Source organism: Alosa alosa, unplaced genomic scaffold (genome assembly GCF_017589495.1).
Source record: "Alosa alosa isolate M-15738 ecotype Scorff River unplaced genomic scaffold, AALO_Geno_1.1 AALO_1.0_unplaced_268, whole genome shotgun sequence".
Classification (NCBI taxonomy): Eukaryota; Metazoa; Chordata; class Actinopteri; order Clupeiformes; family Clupeidae; genus Alosa; species Alosa alosa.
The window spans coordinates 1-14,719 of record NW_025962397.1 but is presented as its reverse complement, the minus strand read 5'-3'; the positions used below and the strand labels follow the sequence as shown (position 1 = coordinate 14,719).

Sequence of the window (14,719 nt, the reverse complement as noted above, 5' to 3'; positions counted from 1 at the left end):
CCTACAGGCCAGTTGGTGTATAGTAACATAAATTAATTTATTGTGTGGCCCCCCATGAACGGAATTCCACAAACTTGGCGTGCATACAGAGGGTGTCATAATGATCCTACACTTCCAATTTTGTGCAGTTTTGACTATGTTAGGTCACAGATACCTTCAATTACACCACCTCATTTTACTTTTTGTGTTTAACTAGGTGGCGCTATACATGAAATGAGTGGTTATGGAATGCGTTGACATGGCCCCTTGAGATCAACATACAAAAAAAATAATGGTCCTCCTAAACCTTACGGTTCTCGAGATATTCACAGAAAACTGTGTTCTGCCTACCCTCCTTTCGGGTGCAGTCCAGCGTGGGGCTACAGATCAAAACGAAAAACGATGGTTCCATGCTATCCATATGGGGTTACATGCCCACCAGTTTTGTCTACCCCGTCTTTCAGTGTCCCGGAATCATTGACGGAAATTTGGACATGGACGAAAAAAAAAAAAAAAAAAAAAAAAAAAAAAAAAAAATCTGAAACCTATATGACCGCCGGCAAACTCGCGGGCGGTCATAATAAATGCTTATTAAAATGCTCAAAACAATGCTCCAAGAAGTAGGGGACGGCGTTTCCCAGCGTCCAACGCCCACTACACCCCTGTTTGTAAAGCTCTATGTGCTCTGTGTTTGAAAAGTTATATAAATACATTTTATTATTATTATTATTATTATTATTATTATTATTATTATTACTATCTCTCTCTCTCTCTCTCTAGGCCACTCTGAATCCAAATATTAGCAAATATTCAAACACTTGGGTGTGCAACATTTGCTTTTTGGTCTGCTTTCTGACTATGCCTTTGTGTGGCTATATCTTCATCTAGTAAACAATATCCAAACCAAAACAACTGCATCCTAGTATATATTCAAACCAAAACAACTGCACAACCTTTAGGTCACTCTGAATGCATCAGTGTGAAACCATTAGAATATCATTAGATGTGTGATGATGTTCAGGAATGGACAACTAACCATTTCTGATCTGGGGTGCGTTTCCCAAAAGCATAGTTGGGTGGTTGACATGGCATGGCCTTTTTTTGGTCCAATGTGTCAAAGATCGGTAAATTATAAAAAAAAAATATAGCAAAAACTATGGTGATATTGTTCAGAAAATGCTGTTTTATATGAACATACAGAGCATTCATGGGATGAATCTTCCATTTTTTCCCAATTTTCAACCAAACCAGAAAAAGCTCATATGGCGTGCTCCTGCTCTGTGATTGGTTAGTGAACTGAGATTCATGGTTGGCTAGCCAAACCTGAGGATCGCCATTGGCTATTCAACAGGAAGCGCCAGAACAGTCTCAAAATGATTTGTATACTTGTAGAAAATACTTGTGCGAGCAGAAGAGATTTGTAATGGCGGAATAGTTTTGTAATTGAAAGACAGCAACTGTGGAATATTTCATACCTGTGGAATATATTTGTAAGTGAACGACATATGAGTAATACTTAAAATTGTTCGTGTTATTTTTTTGTTAAATCACAAATCATTTTTACAGTTACAAATCCTGTTACACACACACACACGCAATACATATGAGACACTTCTCATCCCAAAGGTGGTGCAAAAGTCTGTACACCTGTAGAAAAGATTTGTAACTGTAGAGCAGCTTTTTGTGCGTAGAATATTGATGTGTAATTGTAGAATATATTTGTAATTGTAAAATATTTTTAACTGTAGGATGATTTGTAGCTGTAAAACCGATCCGTTGCCATTAGAATAGATTTGTAACTGTAGGGCATATTTGTGATATTGACAATTACTTGTACAGATAATTTTTACAGTTACAAATAATTTCTACAGTTTCAAAACGTGATACACACGTACAAAACTTTTGAGTCTAATATTCTTCCATACAGTTCCCTTTTGCATTGTCTTTTGGTGTGATGCATTTTACGCACAAATGCCCAAATAAAATTACTTTTCAGTCAATATTAGGCTACCTTTAAAACTATATTGTCATATTGCAGTTAGCATGTTTTTAGGATGTTAGCATAAAAGCACATTGCTTAATGTCATGCTAAGCATAGACATAATATACATTGACGCCGCATTGGCTGCTGGAAACAAGAAATGCGGCCGCCATCTTGGACCGGTCATACTCCTCGTTGCGTTGCAGCAGAAGACACAAGATGACAGCACTGTGCAGCATGTTCCTTCTCAAATCGGGGACCATACTGGGATTTACTTTTCACAAGTAAGATTTAACATAACCGTATTACTATTGGTTGTATTTTGTGAATAGAATATTACCAGAGAGCTGAGAAGGAGCAATCTTTGATATTACTGTATGAAAATCGTAGCCATCTAGCTAGGCTATGTTTACTCGGTGTTCACTTGGCTATGAACTGAGACTTGATAAGTCATATTCCATAACACTGACTTAGATTACAACTGACACAAGAAGGCTATTGTAGAAATAAATCATACTAGATTTGGCCGGCGAATTTTACACAAGTGGCACAGACTAGCCTATTGGGCAATCGCTAGCTGCTACTTGTAGCCTAAGTGTGTTGGTGGTAGCCTCACTATTTCCTGAATAAAGTAACTTCAATAGCTCAACTTCTTTATTTATCAAGTAGCTTAGCCAGACAAGCTATACTTTTCTTGTCATGTGAAATTAGCACAATTTAAAGTAGCTTCCTATGTAGTGAACTAGCCTACTGCTGTGTTTGTGTTAGGCTACTAATACATTTGACTGGGTGGTAGTTTTGTGTAGTGTTTTATTCATGGCAGAGTAACTGATAGTTTAGCTCACTAAAATTTCGAAGTAGCTTGCCCAACACTGTATTATTCACATGTCATTTACCCTAACAAGAATAAGATGCCTCTCAAATTCCTTTTCATTCATTTATTTATTATTTTGTATCTCTCCAGAACAACTGCCTTGTTCAAGAAGACTGTGAATGAACTGAACGGTCTCCTCACACCCCTGGAACTGAGGAAGGTGCAGCTCTTCATTGCAGTACTGCAGGGCATCTGCTACACTGTGACTGAATGTTTGATTTATGAGCTCCACCTTCATCACCTGCATTCGCCACTCTGTGTCCCATTTTCCCATCGTCTGGTTGACTCAGTCCTCTTTTATGGAGTTTACCCAGTTTACTATGCCATCTTATTTGCCCACCTGCTGTCTGAAGCACTTTTGTTCTCAGCCAAAGTGTACCCAAGCAATTTTAGCAAGGTGGGAACATACAAAATGACATGCACCAGTTGTCGAAATCATAGAACCAACTGCATGGCGGTAACTCTGTCTCACTGGAACCTTTCTGTGAACTGTAAATAACAGATGCTGTTGATGAACCCATTGACACTGTACAAGTGACAAGTCACCTTTTTGTCTTGAATTGATGAACTGTTACACTTACTATGCCAAACCAATGTCTGATTTTTAAGGATCAGAAACAAACCTACAAACTTGCACTTGTCTAACAAATGCTGTTGATATTGAACCCAGTTACTCCATTTCCTTTATGCCACACCAATGTCTGTTCATCACTTTATTTTTGATGGCACTGAACTGAAAATGTTAATGGAATTTTTTCTGTAAATTTAACTCATTAAAACTTGTATCAAACCAGTTTTTATCTGCTGTCAAACGTGGATTAGTTATGTTCCCAGTTTTTATATTGGATGTCATCACTTTATAATATATCATATATCAGAATATTCTATTACTGTTAAGCCCACTATGAATATACACACAACCATGTTTCCTGTACCATACAGCTTTTCTACTGGGAGGTTTACAACTTATTCTGAGTCAATTTACCCAAGTTTGTCACTAAACCACATAGGCCTACTTGGAATACCCCTCAGATGTCTGAATGGCACTGATCTCACTTAAATGTTTATGGAACCTTTCTGTGGACTGTGAATAATGCTGTTGATGGAACTTTTCTGTCAACTGTGAACTATATTTAACTCATTGAACTTGTATCAAACTAGTTTTGTCTATGCTGTCAAACATGGATTATGTTCCCAGTTTTGATATCGGACGTCAGGTCACTTTATCATATATCAGAATATTCTATTACTGTTAAACCCACTATGAATATTAAAATACGCTAAATCATGTGTCCTGTATCATAGCTACATGTATGACCTTTGCAGCAAAAAAAACCGCGTGAGAATCTGTTCGGTATTCAGTGAGATATGATTAATTAAGTGCGCTGACAGCTCATCTCACCGGCCAAACAGATTACACTGAGTGGAGTGGATGACCGGTCCAAGATGGCGGCTCCAAATCTCGTCAGCGCTAGTAAGGAGTAGCGGTCGATCCGGCGTCTATGTATATTATGTCTATGATGCTAAGTACATGAAACCTCATATGGTGTGACCCATATAGTGCGACCAGGTTTTCTCGTCACACCATATGACATACGTCACACTGTATGATATAAACTGTATTTTCCTGCATAAATAATGTTTTTTCATACATATGTTTAACTCATAATTAAGTGTAATATATATTTTGACATATTTAACATGATTTAACATTTATTATTTAAGATGTGCAACTATTGCATGTATTGCGAATCACACACACATAAAACACAGAAATCACCCCCACAGTCACTCATCACTCTACAGCCTTGGATACAAAAGATACATATTTGACATTCTAAATATCAATAGTAGTCTGAGAAAATACATTCTGGTGTTAAAGAAAACAGTAATATTAATGTTGTCTTTAGCACTATAAGTAATTGCAACAATTTAATCTGATTATAATGCAGGAAAACTTTTTAAATTATCTGAATACATTTTTGGAATTCTGTTTTGCATAGTTGTGATTTCTGAAAGTGAACCTTTAGATGATATACCTGTCTTAAACTGTCTTTTGTTGCTTGTGAAATACATATAATACACATTTTTGTTTTGTGGTGTTATTTATCATATGGCGTGACACCATATCATTTGGTGTGACATCAAGAAATTATGAAAATAAAAAGGCTTTTGGGTTCTAAATCATACAAATCTCAATGGAACAGATAGAAAATAGGGTCAGCAAAAGTCACAAGCATTTTCTTTCTTTTACATCAAGGTATGTTAAAATGAATATGACGTTTATTGAAAGATTGAGGACATATGCCCTACTCTGTGTATTGCTGAAGAAATATACTGTAAAATGTAATAAATTTGCACAAGGAAATGCTAGATCTTGATGAAGTAATGATAGAAGATTATACATTGCTCACATTAAAAACAAAATACCCCATTATAATTTTACAAACAATAACTGTCATGTCACACCATATGACAATTTTAGTCACTACCACAACTAATTAGTGAATAAATATGAATTTCAACACAAAATCTAAAATACCATACATAGTTTTGGAAATGGAAGGGTCAGTACAACAGGACTAAGTGATTTCCATGCCTAATATCTGAATTTTAAAACGTCAACCACCCAGTTGCTAACCTAGCAACTTAGTTGGTTGGCAATGGGAAATAGCATTGCAACCAACAAGTAGTTAGCAACTATGCTTTTGGGAAACCCCTGAATGGTAAATCAAGAAATATTGACTAATCACGTGTAGGCCTTGCACACAGTGTATTGTGAGATCCAGTATATTATCATCATAGAGTTGTAGTTGATTGATAGCAGTCTCAGATCAACCCACTTTCACCAAGACGTTTTGAGACTGTTTTAAGACCATTATGAATTAAATTTAACACAGATTTCCTGCAAATAGCAAAGGAAAATAGGATGAATTGTTAACAAAGTAAAGAAATTTGTGATGCAGGCTGCAGAGATAATATCCATTATCAGTTTCACTTTGACCTAATTTGTATTTTTATTAGATATTATATACAGGTGGGTCTCAAAATATTAGAATATTGTGGAAAAGTTCATTTTCCCCTATGTATTGTGTTGATATATGTATTGAACCTGAGGTCTTGTACCTAATCAGTTCGGTACGGACACATGTGCCTTTACACCCCTACCTTGCACACATACTGATCAAGTGATTCACTGATGCCATGAAGTGTCATGCACAGATCTGTGTGGCCTCTGCTACTTTGTTTGAGTGTCACCTTACCTCTCCCGCTCCAGAAGGCAGATGTCAATCATGTAATACAATAGTGCATTTACAAGTATACGTATACCACAAGCACATCTATACTAATAAACTTGCTACATAAAGTAAACTTGGGAATTGTACTTCAACTGCACTTAAGTTTACTTAATAAAATTAACTTTAAGTATGGTAAAGGTGGCCTTTAGATAAATATGTGCTTTATACTTTACCTGATAAAAAAGTAAAGCAGCTGTTTTTTCCACTTCAAGGTCATCTGGTGCCAAATGGTCAAGTGCAAATAGACGTGTATAATTACAAAAGTTTTATTTCATTATAAGACACAACAACACTTTAATACTGCAATGTATTTACAAAAGTAAAGAAATTGAACACTGTTTGGCACTCTTTGTCCACGATCATAAAATACAGTCAGTATACTATTTTCCAGTGTGTGGGCTGTTCACATTCTGGTTCACTGTCACCACAAAAGCGATTGTATGTAGTTTTAGGGTCAAAGCCCAAAATTTCTCTCTCCTCGTGAATTCTGAATGAGAAGGTTGAGACTGAGGTACCAATAAAATACCTGAAGAACAACAGAGAATTGCATGATAAATGAAACAAGCTTGTTAGGAAATAACAGTATTGAAAATTCAGGGACGGGCAGCGTCAACAGTGTGTAGGAGGTCAGGGAATGTTCAGAATGCACCTGTGAACCTTGGCCTGATGTTTTGGTATGAAAGAAGTCTCTACAAGTCTCTCCAGTGGAAATGTACAACCAGTCCGTTGAATGGCAAACTGATTTACTAGTGATCTTCACTAAAGCACTCAAATAAACTCAAATGGCTGAACTCTAATGAAAAACACGAGTACCACATTATACACCATGGGCCAGTTTCTTGTACATGGATTAAGTCTAGTCCTATCACTAAAAGAAACTTAAACATTGCTATTCAAAAAGGTTTAGTCTTGGACTAGGCTTAATCAATGAAAAGGACATTGGCCAATGTGTATAATGTGCTACTCATATTTGAGTAATATCAGCCGTGTAGTGTCATGCACAGATTTGTGTGGCCTCTGCTACTTTGTATGAATGTCACCTCTACCTTACCTCACCCGCTCCATAAGGCAGATGGCAATCATGTATAAGCATTATTTATACTTTGTTTGACTGGTTCATGTCTTCAGATAATAGGCTGATGACTCACCCTCCCTCATGCCCAAAACGAATAGTTTAAATCAGAGATAGACAGAGACTTCGTATGACAAACTAGTATACAACTTATAACCAACACATACCATACAGTGCCATCCAGAATTATTGGCACCTTTAGTTAAGATTACTAAAAACAGGGATAAAAAATGTATCTTTTGGAGATTTGCTGTAATCTCACAATAGCTGCTTTCAGACACGTCCTTTGCAGAATATGCGGAGCTTTGTCAAATGGAGGTCCGACCCTTCGAGTGATTCAGATATGATGCTAACATGCTGACATTATGTGATCATATGTGTGAACGACACCGACACACATGAACCGAATCTTAGTGTGGTTGAACAGGTTGAACACGCACATGAACAGAATCTCGCTTCGTTCAGACACAAGCTCATTTACATAATGTCCGTAGGAAATACTAGGAGGGGAGTAGTGTAAGAGCCGGCTAAGTTCGGAATTCCAAATAGCCCGTTATGTTGTTCAGATATATGGCCCAACTGACATCTGCAAAACATGCAGACTTACACCTAGGTCTGAAAGCAGCTATTGAAAACAATCAGGAAAAAGCCAACCTTGAAGGGAAGCAAATTTATTCTGAGTAAAAGTAATATCTCATAAAAAATAAATATCTTATTTACATCGCCCACAACTATGGCACCCCTGCTTGTAATATCTTAACATCTTATCTTAACAGGTTAGCAACTACAGTTTTGGGAAACGCACCCCTGTACCTTTATTTTGGCTCATGAATGATCCAATCACGACCCACTTTTAGCAGAGATTGACAGATTTCCATTGAAAATGTTTTTCCTTGGGGTTTGTGATGCCATGTACGTTATTAAGGTTCCCAAGATCTTTAGGAATAAAAACAGCCCCACAATATCATAGTCCATCCACCAGTTCTCATTAGGCGTTATCTTTTCAGTATAGTCATTCTTCTATGTATGCTAAACCCACCTAAAATGTTTCTTGCCTGACAATAGACCACAATTCCATACAAAGTCACTGTCAATTCAGTAACTCCTGCCGTTACATTTGTAATTTTGGGGGGGAACTTGGCGACCCCAAGATGATACCTTTTTCTGTAACTCTCCATTAGTGGTTTTTATGGAATGTTTTGCCTCCCTTACCATCATCCATCTTTTCAATTACTGTTTTAACTGTAAATATGGGCATTTTCAACAAAGTACCTCGTTTTTATAGCCATTCCCTGACTAATAAATGTCAACACACTTTACTTTAATTTTTTTATTTAAATTTAGTGTATTCTCTAGTCTTTTCCATGTTGAAAAATGACTAGGGGATTTAGCCTCTGTGTCACTTTATTTCCATACCTTAGTGAAAAAGAAAGTCATGAACTACTTCTGAAAGTTCACCGCCACTCTGATTAACTTAAAGAAGTTGAATATAAATAGGGAAATGCTTCTGTTATATTTTGTAGATTTTCTAGGGGTGCCAATAATTGTGGACAACATGTTTTTGTTAAAAAAACAACAAATATATATATATATATTATTTATTTATTTCAGATTTCAATTTTTCTCAGAGTAAATTTGCTTCCCTTCAAGGTTGGACTTTTACTCATTGTTCTCATTATGAGATTACAATAAATATTTTTTTATGCCTGTTTTTAGTCACCAATTAGGTGCCAATGATTTTGGAGGGTACTGTATGTGGTAAATATACTGAATCCTAGTAGTAATGTAAGACACATACAATAATAACAATAAAATTAAAACACTGCACCTGGCATGGGCACAGATCCACTGGTCAATGATGGCAACACCACCATCTTTGAGGAACTCCAGGTCCTCCCAAGTGGGTTCAAAGCGCACCATCTCTGGCAACATACGCTTCAACTTGGCTAATTCTGTCAAAACCATAATAAGGACATACGTTGTTTAATGGAAAGGAACTTTTATCCAACGAAAAGAAGTGCCTTTGTATCCCAACTTGCAAAATATGTACAGCCTATATACACATGCAAAAATGTGTACAACCTATATACACAGTCCCTATTCACATGTAAAACTATGCACTTTGAATTCCCTATTCTAATTTCCACTTAATGTGGGTAAATGCCCGAATTCAAAAAGAGAACTAAAACACATGGAATGCAATACCTTCTTCATCCGCATCTGTGGCAACAAAGAGATTCTCTAGTGCGTGCTTCTTCATGAGACTACGGATTTTTTTCACAGCTCCTTTGAGGCTGGGGACATCTTCTCGGTGTCCCCATATGAAATCTTTCCTTCGGAGATGGACAGCTAGATATGGGCCACCCTTGGCACTGCCCAACTTGGCCTGCATAGATTGTATGAGATGTTTACAATGTTTACAATGAAGTGAACAAATTAATCAGAGTACATATGCCTAATGCAAATAATGAAAAAACAACAATTAAAACCCACACAAAATTCACACAAATTCCACATCAAACACTACAAAATGATGGGATGACATGAAATCAATCATAACAAAATTGCCACCTTCATCAGTCTCCAGTCCTCACTGTACACAGTATGGTCTTTTTCATCTGTAGAGTTCAAGTACTTGGCTCTGAAATCATTTCCAATGATGCGAAGGTGTTTTGCAAACACCATACTGCGTCTTGTCTAGAGGAGAGGGTAGAAAAGTAACACTTGGGGTAACACAAAAAGTAACACAAATCCATTTTTATGAATTTAAAAGAAATTGGTAGATTTGGAGAAGATCGCAATGGCAAAGGTGCCTTAAAAGATCAAACAACAATATTAGAGGAGGAAATTCCTGAGTAGAGATGATGAGAAGTTGTTAAAGTTGTTAATTGCTCAAACATCCAAAATGTTTAATCCAATGTTTCTAAACATACAGTAGTTATGCAAATATCAGAATGCTCATCAGAATAATGTAACTTACATCCCAATAATCTTTCCCAGCATAGTGATCATGGAGGACAGTTTCTGCTCTGTCAAGCATTACTGACCTGCAGTCAAACGAGAGAATCATTCCAACTTTTAACTTCTTACACATGCAAAACAGATGAGGCCAATTTCCCTCACGGGATCAAAAGAGTATATATACTTATACAATAGTCAACTTGCAAGCTCCATAAGACCCAATCCATAATGACATCTTAACGTCAGATGAAAACTTACGTTGCTGTAATATTTGTCTGTAGAAAAGGGGCCAAGACAGAGGCATGACCTTGTGCAGACAAACAGGTGACGTTGATCCCTCGAGTCTCCTCATAACCCCAAAACCAACCCCTATGGCAGAAACCAGACAATAAATCTCAAAGGACAGAGAGACAGCTACTCTTTGGCAATGAAGAAAAAATACAACTGGATATTGTATTGATTTCAAGTAACTGATGTCAGGTTTTGTAAAGATAAATACAGAAGGCTAACAGCATTACACAAACATTTGTTTGAGACTCATTGTCTACCCTGTATGCACTCCTAAACATTTGTGTTTGTCCAGGGCTTAAAGCGGAGAAAGGCATTGAAAACTTCTGAATCGTTATATATTTAATTCAGCCTATCACATGTCTGAATTCTGGCACAGTGCCTGAGAACTTTAAGCCCTGCACTATGACAGAAAATGATTGAAATGCCACTATGAAAGTTTGTTTAAGGCACTGCTCAACTAATGCAGGAGTTAATGCACAAATTTACATGTGCAATGACAGACACAGCTGCCGAACAGATAAGCACATACAAAAAATAGTTGGCAAAAGATACTCGGCTTAAATTATTTTTGTGGCTGGGTGTTACCTGTAGTAGCCCTGCTTGTCTTTTGAGTACATGAGGCGTTCAATGCAGGGCCGCTCATCCACCTTCTCGTCCCATTTGCCATCTGTCCAGCCCTCGGCATAGTTCTGCAGGACCAGCACCTGATCAATGAAGGGCCCTCCTGACTCTGAGAGAAGGGAAAAATGGATCTCCATGATCAGTGAAGAATTTATGACAGAAAAAGTAGCCTCACATCATGTAGGCAATTTTCCATCACAGGTCATATTTATTAATTACCTAGTCCTTGACTACGCAACTATGATTTACACTTCAGAATGACGTGTACTTCAAAGGTCCCCTGTGTAACGTTTTCAGTTACAAAATCAACATTTCCCATTCATAAATGTGGCCCCATTCATGTTTAATTACCACCACCACCAAATCGAAGCATAGCCTACCTATTGGCTTAGAAATCCTCATTTACATCAACATAGTGCAGTGTCGACCATGTACGCGCGCCATTAAAGATGGCCAGCAAGGAAGGGACATATGCAAAATACAGCTCAGTCTTTGGCATCTGCATGCATAAAAAAAACATTAGCTTGGATTCATCTGCAGAATTTCCCTACATTCAGCAGTGTAAGTTACGAACCCATTTTCTACAAGTCATATGTCTTGCTTCCTAATAATCCAACATTGAAATTGTATTATCCAACTAACTAAATAAAGAGAAAAATAACTTTGTTTGTGATCGGTCACTGTCTCACTTGATCTCATACTGGGTGACTTTAACATCCATGTAGACTCCAGCAGCTGTTCCTTCGCTGTGGATTTCCTCTCACTGTTGGACTGCTTTGACATTAAACAACATGTACAGGGCCCTACACATGCCAAGGGGCACACCCTGGACCTGGTGTGCTGTGTTGGCCTAAGCCCCTCCCATCTCTGCTGCACGGACCCGGCTGTCTCCGACCACCAAGCCATCCTGTTCTCTGTCCCAGTGTCCCTCCCTAAGCAGCCTACAAAAAGGTCTATCACATACAGGAACACAAAGCGTGTGTGTATACCGACGCTGGCTAACACCCTAGCTGCCAACCTCGCTATCCACCCCTCTAACCGCACTGCCGGCGGCTTGGTGGAACACTTTAACAGCGCCCTCGCCCTCAGCCTCGACTCTGTTGCTCCACTCACCACCAAACTGGTCTCCTACACCCGCCCCGCTCCCTGGTTTACCCCAGAGCTGCGGAGGCTTAAGTCCATGGGGCGCCGGCTTGAGAGGCTTCACAAAAGATCCGCCTCACTGTCCACCTCGGCCTACAGAGACCACATCAAGTGTTACAAAGAGGCTCTCACCCAGGCAAAACACTCCATTACTCCACACTTATAAACAGCCAACAAAAGCATCCTAAAAATGCTTTTCTCCACCATCAACCGCCTTCTTGACCCTCCCGACACTCCGCAACCCTCTGATGCCGCTGACCTCTGCTCCAGGTTCCTGGACTTTTTCCACCAGAAAGTGGCCATCATCCACCGGCAGCTCCAGGCATCCACACCCTCCCCACCGGCCACACTACCTCGGCAGGACATGTACCATCCTTCTGCCTGCCCACCACAGCGCCGCCTCTCCACCTTCTCCCTGTTGGATGCTGATCAAGTCCTCGACCTCTTGACCAAAGCCGGGACTTCATCCTGCAGTCTGGATCCACTACCCACGACCCTTGTGAAGGCCTGTCTCCCCACCATTTGCCCCCCGGTGGTTGACATCATCAACGCCTCACTTGGCTCTGGTGTGGTACCCTCCAGCCCCAGCACCACTGCTCAGGAAGGTTGGAGAACTCACCCTGGTCATCGACGGCTGTCCCACCTCCCCATCTCCCAAAGTGCGGAACCTGGGCGTCATTATGGACTCCACACTCTCATTCAGTTTCACTACTGCAATGGTGTCCTGTCTGGGCTGCCCAACAAAGCCCTAGACAGATTGCAGTATGTCCAGAACTCAGCTGCCAGGGTGTTAACCCACACCAAGCCCTGGCAGCACATCACCCCCATCCTTAAGAAACTCTGCCGTGGCCGCCGAGCTGTTGCTGACCTGCGAGCTGCCATGCCAACTGCAGACTAACTGGGCCTCTGACATCCTTCCATCCATCCGTGAACAGTGCACTTCACTGTCTGGTCGCGGGATCTCTCGGGACAGATGGACCTAGGCTAGCTACTCTGCGAAAGATCTGCCGTGGCCGCCTAGCTGTTGCTGACATGCGAGCTGCCTTGCCAACCAGTGGTGTAGGGATTTTTAAAGTGGGGGGACGCTATTTTAATGACGTCATTGCAAAAACTGTCACATTCGCATCTCCACATACATCGGTGGCGTAGCCTAAGGCCAAGGCCAAATTGTTACCAGCTTTACGTGGAACATGAAACCGAATTAAAAAATAAATAAATGGATTAGCTTCAAAATGTACCCTAATGTCTTCACCCAAATTACACTTTTCCACCAAAGTCTATGAATATGGTCTGTTTTCATTTTGTTGTATCATACAATAAACAGACAAACTATAATATAGAGTAGTCTAATCTCCTTGACGATAACATGCAGCGGCATGGCTTCATTCATTGCCACACGTTAACGATGGCAATAACAATAGCACAAGCAGGATTCACTGTTTGACACGCATATTCAACACGTTGTGTGGGGACTGATGGGGCGTCATATGAATTGAATGTCATTGCGAATGATTAAAATGCAGAGGTGCAGTCAATAAAACAAAACAAAAAATAACAGAAACACTGGGCAGGCAAGTGCCAGTCATTTGAAACGTTTTTGTTTGGATGAAAGTAGCTGCACCAATCGTAAATTTTCCTAAACTTGTTCAGGTTCACCCAAGTTGGGTCATTATGGTTAAATAGCCTTATCACTTATATTGGTGCTCCCTCGATAAAAAATCCCTCGTCCATCGCACATGCTTATCGTGTCATTTTGATCACTGGATTACCTGCTTTCTGCAAAACACAACCGAAGGGGCATGAAGATGCTTGCTAGATTCGGATACAGGCAGTTGCATAATCTATGGTTTTATAGCCACTTTCTAGCTACTTTCGGGTAACGCGGAACAACGAGCTGTGTAGTTTTTAAGGTCTTTACGCATGATGGAGTGCTACAGCATGACAGTCATTCTTGTAACGAATTTTAGGACAAAGAGGCCTAATTGGAGACGTTTAGCGGATGTGTAGTTACCACTGGTAACAACTTGTTATATTAATAAATGCTTATTAAAATGCTCAAAACAATGCTCCAAGAAGTGGGGGGACGGCGTTTCCCCGCGTCCAACGCCACTACACCCCTGTATGTAAAGCTCTATGTGCTCTGTGTTTGAAAAGTGCTATATAAATAGGCCTACATTTTATTATTATTATTATTACTCTCTTTCTCTCTCTCTCTCTCTCTCTCTCTAGGCCACTCTGAATCCAAATATTAGCAAATATTCAAACACTTGGGTGTGCAACATTTGCTTTTTGGTCTGCTTTCTGATTATGCCTTTGTGTGGCTATATCTTCGATCTAGTAAACAATATCCAAACCAAAACAACTGCATCCTAGTATATATTCAAACCAAAACAACTGCACAACCTTTAGGTCACTCTGAATGCATCAGTGTGAAACCATTAGAATATCATTAGATGTGTGATGATGTTCAGGAATGGACAACTAACCATTTCTGATCT

General features: G+C 39.3%; 1 protein-coding gene across 1 annotated transcript; it reads right to left on the bottom strand.

Annotated features, from left to right (window-relative positions):
• Positions 1–6,385: 6,385 nt before the first annotated feature.
• On the bottom strand, positions 6,386–11,187 carry LOC125290227 (GDP-fucose protein O-fucosyltransferase 2-like; the record flags this gene model as incomplete). The annotated part of the gene is given in 7 exon segments (XM_048237137.1): positions 6,386–6,659; positions 9,034–9,157; positions 9,411–9,591; positions 9,777–9,902; positions 10,186–10,252; positions 10,425–10,535; positions 11,043–11,187. Coding segments are annotated over 7 exon segments (908 nt in total), but the record flags the coding sequence as incomplete, so codon positions are not given.
• Positions 11,188–14,719: the final 3,532 nt, after the last annotated feature.